This window comes from Ostrea edulis, chromosome 10 (assembly GCF_947568905.1).
Source record: "Ostrea edulis chromosome 10, xbOstEdul1.1, whole genome shotgun sequence".
In the NCBI taxonomy this organism is placed as follows: domain Eukaryota; kingdom Metazoa; phylum Mollusca; class Bivalvia; order Ostreida; family Ostreidae; genus Ostrea; species Ostrea edulis.
The window spans coordinates 12,316,154-12,337,988 of record NC_079173.1 but is presented as its reverse complement, the minus strand read 5'-3'; the positions used below and the strand labels follow the sequence as shown (position 1 = coordinate 12,337,988).

Genomic DNA, 21,835 nt, shown 5'->3' with positions numbered 1-21,835 from the left:
ATTTTGAAGGGTTCATCAAATAAAAATAATCCACCATAGGAATTTTCAAAATTTTGTTTACTGCTTGATTTATTTCACCTAGAATTTAACATTGAAGTATATGGGAAAAGCATGTTTTATTACAATATTTTAAAAAGAAATTATATTTTCATACAAATCTCTTGGTAGAAAGTTACATACACTTTCTCTTAATGAAAATATGAAATAAAATTAATCATTGACCACATACATTTTTAGAAAATTAGATTTTTCTTATTTTTACAAAGGGCAGACAACTCTTCCAAAAAGTTTTAAGTGCAAAAAGGTCAGCTTCTAATCATTCACCAGTCATGTAAATTTCATCTGCTTCATTTTCATCATTATTTAACAATAAACATTGATGTTGATCTAAATCCTTCAAAATTGTTCATTATCCTTTCATTATACATGGAATACCTTAATTTAAGACACATTTAAAGCAAAGAAATCTTTTGGGCCTTTATATACACAATCGTACCTTGTTATTTGTTTGAAAATTTGTTGCCCATTGCATGTTATGTTGAGAATACCAGTTTTGACGATTTAAAAAAATAAATGATGCGATTCAATTAGCAATTTGCCTAGAACTAAAGTATCTGGTTAATGAAGTTTCACTGTTCAGGATTTACATAATGATTACACCTCAGTACGGAGTTTTGTAAATCAAGATTCCTTTGACTCTTACCTACGCTTTTATACTGTGACAAGTATGCACATTGCGATATGTGCGCACATCACAATACGAAAGCTGGGAAAAGAGTCAGAGGAATCTCCGATTACTGAATTTGCATGATGGTCTTTGTGAATTTATAGCTCTATTGAATCTACAAAAAATGTACCAGACCAACCACACCTTTTGATGATATTGTATTGGGTTTTTTATAATTGCCATGTAATTTCTCAGGAGTGACACTGTGCACACTGGGTTTGGACTATTGTTTATATAAGAAGGACTTTATTGTTCTTTGAAGCCATTTTCTTCAATTAAACTGCACACAACACAATAATAAAAAAACCCTGACTCATTCATTTGATTAAGAGACCTTCAAGAACATCATAAATAACAATTTGTGTACATATCAGATAATTCCAACAGATGTTCCGATTTCTTATTGGCGCAGGTATCGGAGGGAACAATGACTCATTATACAACAATACAAGGACGACTCTATGATATTGTAAAGAACAATATGTACACATTGACTTTTAAAGGGGCTTGGACACGATTTGAGCTGAAAATTTTCAAATCTTATTTTTCCATTTTCAATATTTAGAATGCTTAACTAAGGTATTACTAATGGTCGAAAATTTTAAAATAATTAAGTTGTTGAGTTACAAGAGAGATGCAGAGCTCACAATTCTTTGTTATGTAAACAAGGATCGTGCCATGTTTTTGTTTACATAGGTTAAATATACTAGTCAAACTTCTGCTTAAAGCAGATTTTTTTTCAATTTAGTAGTTAATTCTGAACACAATTAAACAGTTTCTAGCATTTGTCGCATCTCATTTTGCTTTAAACATGATATTTTCTATAAGCATGCAATCTATATGTAAACAAAAACATGGCACAAGCCTAATTGTTTACATAAAGAATTGTGAGTGCTGTATCTCACTTGTAACTCAACAACTGACATTCAAATTTTGGTTGAACATTAGAAATACCTTAGGTAAGCATTGTAAACCTTCTGAATGCAAAAACAGAATTTAAAAAAAATTTCAGCTCAAATCGTGGCCATGCCCCTCTAATGTCATTAACAATTGTAGTCTAATTGTCATCTTTTCTCTTCAATTCTCAGATGGTTTTCGAATGTTATGCCCCTTAGATTGAAGATTAGGATTGGGAGGAATATTATTTTTAGGTTGTCTGTGCAACTTTAACCTTATATTCATAACTTTCAAATCACTCTATAGATTCTGTACAGTTCCAGCTAGCTATATATGTATTCTACGTCCTACAGTAGGCAAATTTGTGTTGGTGTCAAAACCAGAGAATGCATTCTGAAGGACTTAAAATCTACATCAATTAGTGATTCATTAATAAATAGAGTTTTAATTTGAGACCAAGCCTTCTTGTAAATTAACATGAATATGGTCACATGCTATTGTGACAGACAAAAGTCCGTTGCTTATTAGTGGGTAGAATATGTGGAAAACTTGAATCCCCTTCACCCAAGGATACTTTCTGCCAAGTTTGGTTGAAATTGGCCCTGGGTGGTTCTGGAGAATAAGTCAAAAGTGTGAAAAGTTTACAGATAGACGGACGACAGACAACGGGTGATCAGAAAAGCTCCCTTGAGCTTTCAGCTCAGGTGAGCTAAAAATCAGTGGACATTTAGGTCTCCTTGATGCTATTTTATATAACTGGAAAATATACTTATTGCAGAATGTCCCCATCAACACCAAGCCTTTCATTCGTTTTACTGTCCTTGATACTGTAACACAGTGGTCGAGGGCAGCAGAAGCCACACATGACTCACTGTTTGCAAAAGGAAAGGAGGTCCGAGTGAACTTGGTATTTTTCGATTCCGAGTCTTTTGTTGACTGCATGCAATGTTGGGACAATCAGAACATGCATCGTGTTTAAATACAAGCTTAGTCATTACACACTCAGCAGTGAGCGTGCACTTGATGCCCTCTATAATCAAGATAAAATTATTGAAACTAATTTCCTTCTCAAACACAGAACGATCTGAATTTTCAGCCAGTAAAACATATACTATAGTAAGCTTTATTCTCAATCTTGATAAAATCATTAGGAAGCTCCTTGGCACAATTTATAACATATCTAGCATCAAACTTCACAAGAATGAATAAAAAATGGCAACTAATCTAAATTACAATGGAATTCTCCAAATTATAGTCTGTCGACTTTTTAGTGACATTGCAATGAATTATATAATTACGACAATTTCTGTAACTTCATACTATATAAAAAATAACATAATTCTCCAATTTCATTCATGCAATAACTACTAAACTTAGAATTTAACAAAATCTTTGCTTCTTTATTTCAAAATTGCAGAGAATAACTGTTTTTGTGATGTCACAAGGAAATTTTGTTTACAGTTTTATTTGAGGGGGAACAGGACATTATTCTCAAACAATTTAATACTGTGTAAAATAATCCTATTGCTCGTGTCTTCAATACACTGCGGTTTGATACATTGCACATACTGAGAGTAACTTCACTCTTTAGCACGTTCAAAATTCTGAGCAATTTTTGGTATAACTACTCCCATTTGGCAATTTTATTGGAAAATAAAAGTAAGCTAACTTCAGGTTTACTATCTTAGCTATGATCATGATTTCCTAGAAGGCAATCTGTGTAAATTGTTGACTGGGGATTAGGGCATCATCAATTATATGAGTCCCCTCAAGACCAACGTATTGTCTTCTGCTTGAAATTGGGCAACTTTCATCCCTGAGGATCACATAATTGATGTTGCCCTCCAGCCCAGTCAATAATTGTCTATTATCTGTTCTTATCATTTGTTTTACGCTATCAATATACAACCCTCAAACCCCAAAATACTTTGTCAAAAGTTGTGAATCTCATTGCCAAGTATCGACATATAGAAACAAATATGAAAAATCTTGTTAAATTAAAACAACGGAAGATTTGTTAAGTGGCGACTACAGAATCCTTGATTTCCCAAAGAAGGCAATCACTGACGGAACTTTATAGGAGCACCTCCAGATGAAACCTTTAATTCCCGACTAAATCAGAGAAAACAAATGTCCCGGTTCCTGTGAACATGACAGCCCACAATTAGTGGTCTTCCCTCGTGTCTTGCTCTTCCCAACTGGTTCTCCACTGACAATGATACTTAGTATACACCATGTGTCATTGATTTACAAATCAGGCCAGGGAAGGAGAAATTGTCCCTAATAAAACATTGGTAACACATGAATAATGTAACTTGTAGTAATAAAAATCACACTGATCCATGTACAATTCAACTATTTATTGTACGATAGTGAAATACTTACTGTGTGACAGTGAACAATTTACTGTGTGACAGTGATCAACTTACTGTGTGATAGTGAAATCCTTACTGTGTGACAGTGAACTATTTACTGTGTGACAGTGAAATCCTTACTGTGTGACAGTGAACTATTTACTGTGTGACAGTGAACTATTTACTGTGTGACAGTGAACCATTTACTGTGTGACAGTGAACTATTTATTGTGTGACAGTGAACCATTTACTGTGTGACAGTGAACTACTTAATGTGTGACAGTGAACTACTTACTGTGTGACAGTAAACTATTTACTGTGTGACAGTGAACTATTTAGTGACAGTGAAGTATTTACTGTGTGACAGTGAACTATTTACTGTGTCACAGTGAACTATTTACTATGAGACAGTAAACTATTTAATGTGTGAAAGTGAACTATTTACTGTGTGACAGTGAACTATTTACTGTGTGACAGTGAAGTATTTACTGTGTGACAGTGAACTATTTACTGTGTGACAGTGAACTACTTACTGTGTGACAGTGGACTATTTACTGTGTGACAGTAAACTATTTACTATCAGACAGTGAACTATTTACTGTGTGAAAGTGAACTATTTACTATGAGACATTGAAATATTTACTGTGTGAAAGTGAACTATTTACTGTGTGACAGTGAACTATTTACTGTGTGACAGTGAACTATTTACTGTGTGACAGTGAACTACTTACTGTGTGACAGTGAACTATTTACTGTGAGACAGTGAACTATTTACTGTGTGAAAGTGAACTATTTACTGTGTGACAGTGAACTACTTACTGTGTGACAGTGAACTATTTACTTTGAGACAGTGAACTATTTACTATGAAACAGTGAAGTATTTACTGTTTGACAGTGAACTATTTACTGTGTGAAAGTGAACTATTTACTATCAGACAGTGAACTATTTACTGTGTGACAGTGAACTATTTACTGTGTGACAGTGAACTATTTACTGTGTGACAGTGAACTATTTAGTGATAGTGAACTATTTACTGTGTGACAGTGAACTATTTACTGTGTGACAGTGAACTATTTACTATGAGACAGTGAAGTATTTACTGTGTGACAGTGAAGTATTTACTGTGTGACAGTGAACTATTTACTGTGTGACAGTGAACTATTTACTATGAGACAGTGAACTATTTACTGTGAGACAGTGAACTATTTACTGACAATGAACTATTTACTATGAGACAGTGAACTATTTACTGTGTGACAGTGAACTATTTACTATGTGACAGTGAAGTATTTACTATGAGACAGTGAAGTATTTACTATGTGTCAGTGAACTATTTACTGTATGACAGTGAAGTATTTACTGTATGACAGTGAAGTATTTACTGTGTGACAGTGAACTATTTACTGTGTGACAGTGAACTATTTAGTGACAGTGAACTATTTACTGTGTGACAGTGAACAATTTACTGTGTGACAGTGAACTATTTACTATGAGACAGTGAAGTATTTACTGTGTGACAGTGAACTATTTACTGTGTGACAGTGAACTATTTACTGTGTGACAGTGGACTATTTACTGTGTGTGACTATTGAACCATTTACTGTGCAGATGGATGGACAGAGTGAAAACCCAAATTTCCCTTTGGCTCTGCCAGTGGGGATTAATAAGGGCAGTGATTACGAGCTACTGAGTTACACAGCTGCAGAGTGTTGACTACTAATATCCAATGGAAAACTAGTAGTCTACTGCTGAACAGATTTCTTCCAATGACCATCTGGACTGGTGGCAATCAATATCTAATAAAAAGCACTGAATGTCACCGACAGAAGAAAGCTGACATCATAACAATTCATTCTGCAATACTGAAGGTGTCAGGTCTATTTTTATCGTGACACCTGTAGACATTCATCCTCTGTACCTCGTTACACAAGAAAACTAGACTATTGACGACTTAATGATGAATAGAGAAAACAATTAACAGACAAATGATTGCATTGTTCACCCTTCCTCTCAGGTAATAACCAGTCAGTTGCCAATATCAGTTATTGAACCAGTCTTTTTTCCCTCTCTTTTCAATATCATCCATTCATGCATTTCAACAAATTGAACAAGCATTTCCAAAAATAAACCCAATGATGATTAAATTGTTAAAACAGAAAATCCCTCAACAACAAGTACATTCATTATAATCTGCTGAATGAGGTCTCCTAAACAAAGTGCTACCGTGGGAAGCTCTACGTTATCTTTATTATACATGTACCAGTTTATTATACATTTACCTGTTCTTGTGAAAATAAGTTTGCAGGACAAATCATTTAATCATCATTTCTGAAGATCCCATTTCTCCATCACCACATCCCAAGGGGATACGGGTTAGAATAGGTCCTCAGTACCCATTGCTTGTCGTAAGAGGCAACAAAATGGGGCAGTCCTTCGGATGAGACCGCAGAAACCGAGGCTTTGTGTCACAGCAGGTGTGGCACAATAAAGATCCCTCCCTGCTCAAAGGCTGTAAATGCCGAGCATAGGCCTAAATTTTGCAGCCCTTCACCAGCAATAGTGAGGTCTCCATACGAGTGAAAAATTCTCGAGTGGGACGTTAAACAATATAAAATCAATCAATCTATCACTACAGGTTCTGTAGATATACAAGTTTTTATGATCAAGGTCAAAGACAAAGGTCACTTGACCTTCATACTAGTTTGTAAGCTTCATCATCCAATCATCATTGTTGAAGACCCCATGTATCTATCAGTCAAGGTTTTGAAGTTTACCAGTTCATATAATCAAGGTCAGAGGTCAAGGTCATGGGAATGAGTTGACTTGATACAAGTTTGTCATTACCATCATTCTCTTATCATTGACGAAAATTCTAAGACTACATATCTATGATATTTGTCAGACTGAATGATGATTATAAGTATATTCATATAAATATACAAACTGAACCTACAAAAGCAAAAGCACTGAGATGTAGAAAATCTCTCATCAATGTACAGTTGCTTTCTTTATCAGAGAATTGATTACTATACCTATACAAAGACATTAAATATATATCCATCTCATCTTACGCTCAAGATATCTGGCCCTGAAAATCAGTAGTGTTTGACAACTCACCATGGGAAACAAGTCAACAGTCTGTTGACCTCCAGCCCTATGGTTTTAATGTCCTTGATCTTTAACCTTGAAAATCACATGGGCTTTTACAGTGTTATTAACTCCCATCCACAACTCATTGTGAAAGGATAACTAATCGACCATGCGTATTATCCATCAATCAAAGTAAATTGCTTTCAACTGCATACTCACAAAAATGCACAGGACTACCACATAAAACAAGATCCACACCTCCGTCACCATGAAGCAACACAGAAAAAATTTCAATGATTGCTGCAACAAATGAATCTAAAATTCTTACAACCCAATTCGATACTGTGTTGAAAGATTATTTATCATATGTGTTCTAAGTGTTGAAATGTAGGGATCTGAAAAATACAAGTGTTTTATAGTAAACATATCGAAATTGCTCAAAGACGCTGTGTTTATAATCTCAGTTGGATCTACAAAAACCAAGAATCTGTGCCAAGTTTTGATCACAAATGACCGGCAAAAACACTTCTTTAAAAACAATTTCTGATAAAATATTTATGTGAAGGTAATATCCTGTAAATTAATTCACCAGTTTTCTCTGATATTATCAAGTCAGCTTGTTTTCTTGGGAAGAATACAGACGCAAAATTCCAGACATTAACTCATAATCGAACACTCATCAGAAAACCCTTAATTATCATCAAAGGAACAGTCATCAGGCCAATTTTTTCTAATCAAGTTTATCCTTGAGTATTGTTAAACAAATATTTTCAAAAGTATTTCAAAAGAAATATCCTTAAATTAGATATATTTATCGTAAGTATACAGTTATAGAATGGGGATGATGGAGATAGCAAATTCTGTGGTTCAGGGCCAAAGGTAAAAACTATATTACTCAAGAAACTAAAGCTCGATTATCGAGGGAACCATAAATTTTGCTACAAGATCCCAATTGTAAAATCTCTACAACCATTCTCTCTCTCTCATAAAAACAAAACAAAACAAAAAAAAGGAGACCCCCCCCCCCAAAAAAAACTATTTTATAAAGCGTAGACTTATTCGTGTTTACATACCAAAAATATGCAAGATCATAAATACTGCATTATTGGGATGCTCATGGAGTCCAAAATAGTACAGATCTTTATCCTGCCTCTGATGGATTTTCATTGGTTGAAACCTATACTACATAAAACGATGTTATGTCTCTAACTAACCTAATATTTTCAATATGGCCCTTCCACATGGTTTACTGACCACATGTGTACTATGACGTCATGAGAATACGTATACCCTGTCACTGGAGTCAGCACATATTATGAAGTCATAGGTATACAAATACAAATGAATTCATTTACAGTTAGTTGAAAAACTTTTTTTTATCCCGTTGTTGATGGTTTAAATGTTGCAGCCACTTTTTCATTGTTGTACTTTTGATAAAGTATCTCAAAAATATACATATTGCAGTCATTTATTATGACAGTTGTACATGTACACATACATTAGGCCAAGTAAAATTAATTAGTAGATTATCATTCAAACTTCAAAAAAATGGGGCGGGTGGGAGGATTTTATTTTTTATTTTTTATTTTTCGCCATGGTATTCTTGACCTCGAAAATGCTTCTCTCATTGAGAAAAGGCTTTATAAATCATAATTACATGTGTATTTGGGTTTCTAAAAGGCAAAGTGAAACAAAGTACGTTTACGATACCGGACCGCACATAAAAATATTCGAAAATCGTAATTTTGAAAAATAAAAAAAATCGGGGCGGGGCGATTTTCGAGGGGCGGGCGGGAATGATAATCTACTAATTAATTTTACTTGGCCTTACAAAAGCATCAACAATTATAATGTCAATACGCCTTTGATTAATTTACAGGTAAAATCATCAACAGGATAAATTCGTTATGCAGACACTTAAAGAGGTAATAAGAAAATATATGGGGTCCTTGAAAAAAAAAAAATATTGGGCTTGGCTTACGCCTCACCCAATATGATTTTTTTGAGGAACCATATTATTAGTTACACAGTTAGTGATCTGATACGGAAAAATACATGGTGTGAAAAGAAAACCCGTATCGGGCTATGCCTCGGTTGACAATTTTTTTCATGGAGTGAAAATTTTCAATGTTACCCTCAACTGCATGCAATATTATATAATGGTGACTCGTTTATCATTCATTACAAACTGTTTAACCTGAGACACACCCCTTTGCGTACTAACGTTCACTGGGCACCCAGAACGAATCTTTGACTGTCTCCCTTCCCTCACCGAAACATTTCATCCACTTTTTTTATTGAACTTTTGGCAAGTCCTTTATCGTCATAAACTTTATGTACATAATTGTATATTTCCATAAAGGATTTTCCAAGTTTTACATAAAACTTTATAATCGTTCACTGCTCAAGTACAATGAATCATCCATTATCATCATCAGCTACAAATGGAAGTCATTTTTACATTGTGACATCACAAATGTGATACAAATCATTATAAATAACTCATACAACATATAGCACATTGCTTTTAATTATATGTGTGCCAAAATTCATTCTGTTCTGAAATACGCACAGGCTGCCCAGCACTTGTTGACAAAAAATTAGTGCTAATCTAATTTTAGGGATAAAATCAAAAAATTTTAGGGCAAAAATTAAGAATTTCATAATTAAATTAGTGCAATTTTAGACATTTAAATGGACTTCATTATTTTTGCAAATTTGACAATTAAGAAACTATTAAAAATTCTGTAAGTACAGAAAGGGTTCCAGGGTTCCATTGTTCCAGCTGTTATTGGCAATAACCTTAGTAGTAACATCTTTGTCACAGTCACAACCAATAAACAATTAAGCTTCACACATGGAGCCACTGGTCAACTGCCTTTCACTGCATTATCTGAATAAGATCTACAAACTATATTTAATATGAGTACATTTTCAAAATTGCTAGAGTGGCAATATAAGAAAAATAGAAGGAATTGACATGAAGAATTAGGGCCTTTTCAGGATTTCCCCTTGAATTCAACATATTTTTAGGAATTTTTGCAAAATTTAAAGGAATTTTAGGGTCACTGGACAGCCTGGAAATGTAGATATAGAGATAGTTCACGAACTTTTTGATCACTCCTCTTATTTTGAATCTATCATCTGATATACACGGGCATCTTTGTTATGTAGAAGTGAATTTGGTCAGCATGGTGCTCGGAAGAGACCCGCCTACCTAACTGGAATTAGTGGTTTTAAGAAGAATTCACCACTTCGTGATGATTTTCGGGAATCCCCAATTTCTAACAATCCACTTAATTAGTAATGATCCTTAAAATATACTTTAAATCAACTGAAACCTTTAAGCAATGATCCTTTAAATATATTTAAGATAATTAGAAGTCCCAGTAATGATATTTTAACTGCAGTACACAATAGTTGCTGGTGACGGGAAGATAGGTACATCTCAATTATCAAGATGTAAATTTCCCTTCAATGATTAAACATTACCATGGACATTAACACCATTCCAGACTAATTGTAATTCAAAATTCTGTGTTGGACATTTTCCTTTTTAAAACAGATCTATAATTAATTTAATTGGTTATGTTTCCATTTCTATCTCCATTACAATTATGAAAATAACAGGTGCTTCAAAAAAGAGAAAAAAAAAAAAGAAAAGAAAAGAAAGAAAAAAGATTTACAGGAAAAAAAGTAACTTAATCACAGCAGCTCAACCTTATCATTCCTTAACATAAAAGTTTACAGAAGTATCTGAGGGCAAAATCATTGCAGAAATTAAGTACCACCAATGTGTACGAAACATCAGGTGTTTTGATCAAGATCTTTTGTTTAATTGATGGCTAATAACATTTTGCTATGGGGGTAAATCTCAAGCCAGGACCTTCAATATTTCCCACGCTTCTTCAAAAGGCCCAGAGAAAATCTGCACAGCAGCCAGGCAAGGGAGAAAAAATATGTTTTACATAACTTGTGTATTAATCACACAATTCTCACCTGGGAAATCGGAACTCAGACATGAGAAATGGCTGCTTTATCTTTCTGTTTCTTGTCTCTCACTTCCATCTTATTTTCTTTTCTCCTGGGAATGTTTTCCCTAGATTTTTTTCTATATATATCTCGTACCTGTCTGATGATAATTTGATTTAATTTCTTTCAGATTTCTGAAATATTGTTGCAGACAAATGAACCTCATTTTTCCCTTAGCCAGATGATGAGAAAAAAAAAAAAAGAAGATGAAAAAAAGAAAAAAGGGGGTGTGAACAATTTTTTGCATACATGCAATGTTTTCTACTAATTGTGCATAAATCACGTTTGCCAAATCTCAATTTAGAACCTTTTCATGGAATGCCAAAAATGACATTTGTTTTTCATTGTGAGTTTTAACTGAGAAATCCAAGGACAGAGACCCACCTGTTGTTTATGAAATGAATTAGCTTCTTAAGCCTTTTCTGAGCTCATATCCCCTTTGATCCCTTTACACATGAGGGCAAGGCGTTCTCACATTCTAATATTTCAAATCATGCTATTTATTTGCAAATTAAATCAACAGCATGTATATATGCTCTAAAAGCAAACTTTCGTAAAAAAAAAATAAAAAAAAATAATAAAAATTAAAACACAAATTACATTACCAAAAAAAAAAAAGAAAAAAAAAAAAAGGGAAGGGTTTTCTTTCACTTTTTGACCAAAACTTGTGGAAAGAGAGAAAGAAAGAAAGACTCTTGATAATGATTTCATCTTTACCAATATCAGCACATTCCCACTGTATGAAGTCACAATGAGTCAACCCCAAAAACCACATGTACCTCAGACAGTTCAGAGCCTGCCCACAAAACCACAAAGCTTCCCCATCCAGACTTGAATCCTTTTACAGGTATGCTGGCATCACTACTGCAAACTTTCAGAATTCTTGTTAAAGAGAAACTTATTTGTTTTTTTTTAAAAAAATACTATCGAAGCACATTTTTGATTTTCTCTCTCCCCCCACTTTAAAACTGACACAGACACAAATGAGATTAAAGTTAATATTCTCTATTTCTTGATAAACCTAACAGAAGATCAATGTTGATATTATACCCTGTGGAGGATCGTGACAACAGAAACTCTTCAGACTCTAACAGAGTACAAAGGTAATCAAGTCCTCTAAGTACTGATATAGTACTAAAATCACATTATATGAAATTTTATGCAAAAAAGTTTTGAATGAAGCTTAGTTTTGAATATTTCATTATTTTGAATATTTTACCATTGGGGAAACAATTACACTTTCATTTTGTGGGAAATGGTACCATTTTTCTCTTTAGGGAATCCAGCTAGGCCTGTCATCACATTCAGTTTTTTTAAGTGAGCATACATTCATTTAACTTTGAGCTAGCTTGTACAATGTTTTTGTATAAATTACATATCTCATCTTTAAGAAATATAACTTCAAAGTGAAACTGTCGAACCCTTGTAAAGAATTGTATCCATATTACCTAAATCTGGATGCAATTTCAGTTTCAGCAATATTTCAGTATTAAACTGGGTAAAAAATATTCAAACTTTGGAAAAAAAATACAAATTACAGCCATTTTCATTTGCCAAACTTCTTTCTAAAACAAGAAGATGACATTGATATGTCAGGTCTATTCGATCCAACAAATCTTTTCAAGATAGACATCTTTGGCATAAATAAGATATATACTACAAGATGACACGAATTTTTTCTCCCACCAATTCCTGGGACTTGATTCTGGCAATGCAACAAGGCTCAAGTACAGACAATTTTTAATGCAGACACCTTGCCACAATAAACACAGGGATTAAAAGTACAAGATCTGGAAATTATTAGTGATGATCATAAAAACTTTTTCTATCTTCCAAGTTTTCTCACCACAAAGCTCTTTTTCAGCAAAATAGAAAAAAAGATCCAATAAAAATATTTTTGCTGGGGGGGATACTATGTTGGTAATTACAATGCTCTTCAGTTGATGGTCTCTAGCAGTCTTCCTGGTATATAGAGTTACCTCTAGTACTTAACAAGGAATCACTTTGCTCCCTCCTTACCCATAAACAATGCCTCCAAACTTTTGCTTTTGTGTGGTCCCAGACTCATAAACTAGGTTACAATTTTCTGAACCCATCATAATCACTTATGAATCTCAATAAATTCCACATGAGTAGCAAGTAGCAAAGGTTTTTTTTCTGCCTTAAATGCTATCAATCAAACAAGATTGTGAAATTTTTATGTTGCATCTTGCAAGCTTTTCTTTGTACAACACCTGACGAAAAGAATGAAAATTGATGAAATAATGCTTTCAGATATTTTAGGACCACACAGCATCTATGATTTTAATTTGAACATGGAAATGGATGATGGAAAATAGATGGATTACGAGTCTTGTGGGACACAATAAAATTGACATCACCAATTCTCAACTTGTACTATCTCTCTTTAAAAAAAAGGCCCCCTTTTTATGCTGTTATTGTGAGGAAATATGTTCAAGCAAATGTGGAGTGTCTTAGTACAAGATACACATATTGTTCTCACTTGCAATGCCATAATTAATTTGCGATGGAATACTAAAAAAGTTTCATAATCAATGAACAAAAGTAATTGGAAGGCCAAGCCATATTCTATGTACATTCATTTTTCTTTAAAAATCAATCAGCATTTTAGTACATTATATATGAAATAATTATATAATCCTATGTTGTATACTGTTGGTAATCAATTTGAAGAACAGAATCAGTTGATTGAAAACCAGGTAATCTTTTTGATGAAATTCTATCACTCATTTATCGCTGACACCGGGGTCATGACAATAGCTCTTTGGACAGTTGTCCCTGCAAGCTTAAAAAAAACCCTCCATACATCCGAGTAACCGATTAGCAATTTTAATATTCGATACTCCAACGTTTGATTGAGTACCCGATGAACTGGTGACTTGTTAACATTCCTTGATTGTTAACAACAGTAATCAAAGTACCATTATTTTTATAATAGTAAATCAAAGTTTCAAAATTTTTACTATGACAAATCAAGGTATCAAAATTCTCACTATAGCAAATCAATGTAATATAGTTTTTCCTATTATTAACTATCGTTAGGTGAAACAAATCACCACATCATGAGAATGCACAGATAAATTAATGGTGCTGGTCTTCAGTTATTGACTTTGTAAATAATCTAAACTTATTCATACTGGAGATTAGTTGCAATAATGTAGCACTCTCCGATCCCCCCCCAAAACGTCAGAATAAAAAAAAATCGGATAGGGCTACATTAGGAGATACAGGGGCCATTACCCGACGCTACATGAAGCCTCTGAATAGGTTTTCTAACACAATTTATATTAACAACTAAAGCATATAAATCTTCTCTTTTTTTCTGTCATTGAAATAGTGAATCACAATTTTCCAAAACCAATATGACAGCTAGCATTGCTTTAATACAGAGAACCACATATTGCTGTGTCTAAATGACAAGTTTTACAAGTTCAAGAATGGGTTATCACAATAACAGTTTGTGAACTACTCCCTCAGGGTGCCAGAAAAAACAGTTAACCATCGACTTTTACAATTTTAACAATAACCATGACAAAAATGTCGCCCACAAAAATGAACACCAACAAACTATCACTGGCAGGTTAATCAATTTGTGTCCTTAATGTAGTGAAAGTATTTATTACTTGGGAAACAATTTTTTTTTTTAATAAAGATGCTTCCTTTAGGGGATGCTTCCTTCAACCCTAGCAAAACTAGAAAAAAATCTTATTGTTTGAATAACCCATCATTTCATCTGAGATTCCTCTGACTCTTATCCCCGCTTTCATATTGTTACATGAGCGGGGGCGAGACATGTCACAATATAAAAATAAAAGCGGGGGGGGGGGGGGGTGGGTGGGGGGGGTGGGGGGGGGGGGGGGTTAAGAGGAATCTCGGATTACCCATCACTGTGGTTCTGATAATATTGCTTACTTTGAAAACATGAAGATGCTACAATATAATGGGCAGCTATAATGTTAGGGTGCATATTTGTTTCATTAAAACTCAGTAACTGTTATTTCAATAGTAGTTCACATTTGATATCTTGCTGCATTTTTATGTATACATATTAAAGTGAACACTTAATTTTACCAATGACTGCCAATTACAAACCAACAACATTACTTGGCACATCGCTGAAAGTTATAAATATCAGTGATGCAACTCTTAGGCTTCTCCACAGTTCTACACTGATTCTATTTCAGTTTGTGACACCAAGTCTCTAAATAACAAATATGATGATTTTGACTAACAGTAGATTGTCTGGGTCTATTGAAGTCACAAAATGTTGGGTTTTTTGGGGGGGTGGGTTAAATATTAAAATTCTTAAAAAATTAATTATTCATGAAACCATCTTGTTCCATGAAAACTGTTTCCTATATAAACATTCTATCATAACCACCAAAGATGCTTTGTTTCAATCATTTGGTTCTGTTTTGTGTGACCTTGGCCCTAATAGCTTCAGAATCCAGGACAGAATACCAGTGTTACTCACTAACACATCAAACTTCGAAGTCCAATCTCCATGGGATTGGGGATTACTCTGATACCGAAATCTATGTTGTCGACAGCATGTAGGGAGTATTGCCAAAGTTTAAATATTAGAGACAATTCCGGATATCAAATTGTTCCGAATTCTCCCGTCTCTCTGTAAGTTTAACCCTTTCATCACTTGACCTCCAAATCAAAAGATATTGATCATCAATCAGAGATACTTTTATTACTTTGTATAATCCATAACTTTTTGCTAAAAAAAGCCCCAAAATAAAATGTTGCTGTCTGTGGTCTTCACTTTGAAAGTCAAGTTTACAGGGCCATCACAGCAACTCAACTGATTACAGGGCCATCACGAGCACCTTTTGGTACCAGGCCCCTTTCATCTGGGAAAATCAGTGGCATTTTTTGATAAATTGGGAAAACTGAATTTATTCTTTTTCATCCAATTGAACAAAGAAAACACATTTTATCTATCCATTTATGCATTTTTAAAGAAAATTCTAAAGCTCTTTCTTTCATCTTTCTAAACTTTCCTACAGCTTTCTCAAGTTGACTGGCTGACATTCTGTTTGAACAAACACTGACAATCCAAATCATGCTATCCAAATTGATTTGGTTCAGTACTGAAACAATCCAAATCATGCTATCCAAATTGATTTGGTTCAGTACTGAAACAATCCAAATCATGCTATCCAAATATATTGGTATGGTTCAGTATTGACCTAATCTGGATCATGCCATCCAAATATATCAGTGTGCGAAATTAAACATGGACCGATAGACAATGTCTATAGAAAATCGAGTCGGTCTATAACGATCAAAATAGCTATAGACCGACTTGTCTATAGGAATTCTGAGTAAATAACTGGTTCCCCGCCGCTTATTAAACATAAATGAGAAGCGGAACCAGTTTATATGTATTACGCTGATGTTTCTTTTCACCCCTGCTGTAATAAAATGTTTCACAATGTAATTAGAAATCATTCCAACAGGGGGGGGGGGTCAATTTGATATTTTCTTCAATGTACACCATTTTTCGTGCAAATTCGGAATGTCCTTTTTTGAACGGTTAAAATATGTGGAAGGTGCATGCCCTGGAATCAAACGGAAAGCAGTCAGTAAACAAGTTCCAGCAAGGCTAAAGTCGCAGAAAATCACAAGAAAACAAAATGTAGTAGAAGTGACTTAGATGAAGAATCAGATAGTGAAACTGAGCTGGAACAAAATGAAAAAGAAAACGAAAATCTAATTGAAAAGCTTGTGCATGAAATTGAAAAAAGAATATAATTAAACTATCATGAACGAATTACCAAATCAAATTTGTGTCTATTATTTATTTTTTTAATAACAATGAATATTGCACGTTAAATTTTGGTCTATAGAAATTTGTTGTGGTCTGTAGGAAATGAAATGACTATGGACTGAAAGTCTATAGGATTTTAAAGTTAGTTTTGCACACTGATATACTGGTATGGTTCAGTATTGATCTAATCTGGATTATGCAATCCAAATTGGTCTGGCTCAGTGTTGACCTGGTACACAGTGAGCTTTGGTAGTCTTTATACTAAGCCTTCGTTGACAAGCTCCTCGTGGATCTCTGTTAGGTCTTTATACTTTTTTTGACTTAGACGACATGATCACTGTAAATATAGTTCTCGGACGATTCCCACCGAATAATTTTAGACTTGGACTTCATAGAGCTTGATTTTTTTCAATATATTCTGTCTCTTTAGCTGTATTGGTTGGTGCCACATTCTTTCCCCTTAATCTAATACTGGATTGATGCTGGTATTCATTACAATTTTTGGATAATCCAATTAATTTTGCAAAGTGATTATCTTGTTAAAAATGTCATGCATGATATTTGACTATTTTCTAGTACATGTAGCCCTGTTTTTTTAAGTACAACTTGATAAAAATTTCTACTGTAACCTCTCTATAATCTGAACTATCATGGCCCTGTTTTTTTTTTTTTTTTAAAGTACGACTCGATGAAAAAAAAAAAATTCACAATCAAAATCCATCTCTCTATATTTTTCATACTAACATGCAAGAACATTAAGACACTTTATTGCACAAAATACTATACATTTATTGATTTTTAAAACAAATTTGTTTTTCTTCATCCATCACATTTAAAAGGGACTGATTCACGATTTCCCCCAAAATTTTGTTTTTCATTGTCAATTATCAAAATCTACTGTCTAATGTGTTTAAAAGGTTTACAATTTTTCTTAAGGTTATACATTATGACACAAGCTCATCAAAGAGAGTTTTTTGTTGTGTAAACAAAGATTGAGGTATGTTATTGTTTACAAAGTTTTACAATGTAAACAGTCGGGCACATAATATAAACATGTTATTTGAAAAATACTGTTAATGAGATATTTTACACCAACATTCAGAGTTTTTAGATATAATGCATTATCTTTATTTTTTCGATCTTACGTGGTCATTGATTTTGTCTAAAATCTTTGTTTGGGAATATTTTGCTTATAAAATTGGAAAAATGGTTTTACTTTTTCTTATGGAAAATTGGTCCAATATTTGGTCCAGGATCGAGGGGAGAGACCGTCTTGTTGAAATATAGGTTAACTGGAAACTGTTCATCAAATCATATTTTATGCAACTGGGCTCAGCTAATGCAGTAACCATGAGTGGGTCAATCTCAAAAGATCAACACATTAAAAGGGAGGTAACTCTTAAAACCATTTAGTGTAAAGTCTTACCTTTTCCTCGGGAAAAGGCTCTTCATCAAACACATCTGCCCATTTAACATGTTTCTGAAGTGAGAGAAAATCTGCAATTTTACTTCAATCCGTAAAAACTAGTTTATGAAAAACAACTTAGTATTGTTTTATTAATTCAGCATTCTTCGATATGAATCAACATCACTGAAACAAATACCAATTGATTCACTCCAAAAAATTGTTAAATATAACACATCAACTTTGTAAATACTAAAGTTTACCATGTACTTCCAAATGCTCCAAAATTTAATGTTAACTGATACAATTTTTTATTATATACCCATCAATGTATCGTTTGTTGATACTGTGGATTTCACAGCGTGTGATCCGGTTTTCCGGATCACCATACTGTGGTTTTCTGATTCCGTATCAGTATCCTCTGAAACTGATGCCGTCACAATGATGTCACAATGCATCAACGCAACGTTATTTGTGGAAAATATTGACCGCATCACAAAACAAAACTGCGTACACAAAACATAATTTCATGGTATGTCTGTGTTTTTAATAATTTGGATTACATTTATTATCTTATAAATGTGGATTTAAAATACATAAGGGGGTATATAATAAATTTATCATTACTACAGTAACTTGATCCGAAGAGTCGGATCATGTCTCGTTGACAGGTGCGGATCATCAGATCAAACTCGACGCTTCGCGTCTCGTGTGATCTGATGATCCGCGCCTGTCAACTCGACGTGATCCGACTCTTCGGATCAAGTTACTGTAGTAACAAGAGGTACTGTGAGCAATGCTCACTAAGAATACCCCCCGCTTACCCCAATCTCCCAAAGGGTGTTGGTAATAGGTATAAACTACCTCTTTTCTGAGTGTAAAAAACAAATGGCATGACAAACCGAACCATATTGCTATTTCGATGTCCAGTGCGCGTGACCTTTGACCTTTTGACCCCAAAATCGATAGGGAACATCTTCATCCCATGGGTAGTCCATATGTATGATATGGTGACTGTAGGTGGAAAGGATAACGCTTTAGAGCCCGGAAACCATATTGCTACTTCGATGTCCAGTGCGCATGACCTTTGACCTTTTGACCCCAAAATCAATAGGGAACATCTTCATCCCATGGGTAGTCCATATGTATGATATGGTGATGGTAGGTGAAAAGGATAATGCTTTAGAGCCCGGAAACCATTGCGTCTACAGACGGAAGGACAGACGGACAGACAGACAGACCGACAACCCGATTCCAGTATACCCCCCCCACAACTTGTTGCGGGGGGTATAATAATATATATATACAGACTTATGTCAGTCACCAAACCATCAAAAACATACTATGAATGATTAAAAAAATTCTGCTCTGAATATTTTTTTCTAATCATTTTAAGCATATTGAACTTACAAAAACATTCCAAATGCACAGAATGATACAGATAAATAATAATTGTGATAGATCTGCCCATCATGCATTTTTATTAGCAATAACCCCCCCCCCCCCCCCCCCCCGGTGGATATAAACATGGACTTTATCAATTCTCTCTGATTAAATTCAGCAAAATCTCTATGAAAACTTTCTGGAAAACTTTATAACATTTTGTGACCGATTTCAGTATTTTAGCATAAAATGGGTATTTTTCATGGAGTTTTCTTCCAGGAAACATCAAGTGCTGACTTGGACAAATCATGATATATCTTTCCACAATTTATGGAAAAATCGCTAAATCTGTGTCTCGCTAAAAATACCACTTATACAGCATATCTTTCCATTATACACATGTGAAAGACGAATCTTATTTGTCGAAAGTAGTACTCTGTTTATGACAGAGAAACATTAAAAAAAATTCAGGCCCACCCAACAATAAGAACCCTGGGGTTGCAAAATTCACAACTTTGGTACATCCTTTTCTGCTCTTCCTAAATATGCATTTAGGTTTACATTATCACCAAAATCAAAATAGTCCTCCAATGAAAAAGACAATTACTATCAGTGATTTTTTTGGGCCCATTTTGGGTCCAAATTTCGACCCTTTCCCTTCCTAAAAATTGCCAATTTCCCCCCAATTTAGCTTGCATTTTCCCCCAATAATAGAACTATGAAAGGAAAATGTATTTGGAAAAAAATAAACATTCGACGTGAATTATATACACAAGACTTAACAAAGAGTTATGGGAATGATTTGGATAGAATTGTTGAAAATTTTAGGTTAAAGAAAATTAGATGTGTAAAATAAAGATAATATAATGTTTGATATGATTTTAAAAACTTATTTAAGATAAATTTAATTTTTTCCAATTTGACTGAAATGTCGACAATTTCTCCCAATTCGAAAGCCACAGGACCCTTGTTAAAGATGTAGAAAAATCAATGACTATGACCATTTTGACCCCACCCTGACACTAAAACCCCTACCTCTAGAATCATGAAATTTTCAATTTTGGTTGAAGGGCTATCTGCTCCTTCTAACAATACATTTAGTTTCAATTTAATATCAACAACACTAAAAATGTTATGTAAGTGTTTTACACATAATCACTATACCAAATTTGGCCCTCCCAAGAGTAAAAACCTCTACCCAAGGGATCATGAAATTTAGTTTTGGTAAAGGCCTTCCTGCTCTACATGGTTCTGCTTTTATTTCATTTAAGGAATTTTTTTGTTTTAAGGTAGGTCCTTAGTCCTGGATTTTTGGGGTTTAGGTAGCATTTTTTTGTTTGGAATCAATAAATTAACATTCAGAGTAATGAAAAAAGGCAAAACAGTTAAGGGTTTCCATATTAATTTTCATTACATACCCCACTAAAGTCATATACCCCGATGTAGATTTTTATGAAATTCATTGGAAACAGTTATTTGTTGTTTTTTTAATATAAAAACAACAAAATATTTTTTGAATTGCATTTATTTATCGGGAAACATGTCAATAACTAAAACACATGTCACTTTCAATATGTTCATCAAGTTTTAGAATAATATATGCAAAATTATTGAATTAGCGTTATTCCCCAAAATGTTAAAAAACAAACAAATGTGGACGCATTTTCCTTATAGCATGGTTTACATATCATTTTTTTTCTGTTTATATTAGTAGAGTTACATCTGTTATAGTTATTCATGGGAAAAAATCCATACCTTTCCTTAATAATTTCAAATCTATAGCTTCCAAATTATGTATACCCCCATCAAAAACTGAAGTCTGGCACCATACAGCTGAGCTATTTAAAATCACTCGGGATTAAAACTTTATGTAATTTCATGAAAAGACAGATAATGATTCCTTATCACCTTGGTAAAATGTTTGTCAAAAATAAAGGAAATCTATCGCATTATGGACTTGATAAATAATTGAATGAAAACAGAGTTATTGTCCTTGGATTCAATATTTTGAAACATATAATTGACTATTCAAATATAACTAAGAATTTTGAAATATTTTATGGCTAACAAGATTTTTTACAATAACTATTGAAAAAGATTCCAACAAAATTTATGTTCCTAACATTAAATCATTGACTTTGCAAAA

The 21,835-nt window shown here is 33.7% G+C and overlaps 1 protein-coding gene across 1 annotated transcript in view; it reads right to left on the bottom strand.

Moving 5' to 3' along the window:
- Window positions 1-21,835, bottom strand: part of LOC125666373 (uncharacterized) — a 79,406-nt gene that overhangs the window by 29,852 nt on the left and 27,719 nt on the right. Inside the window, exon 14 of the mRNA XM_056151947.1 lies at window positions 18,328-18,381. Coding sequence (XP_056007922.1) covers window positions 18,328-18,381 — 54 coding nt within the window. The remainder of the gene's footprint in view (window positions 1-18,327; window positions 18,382-21,835) is intronic.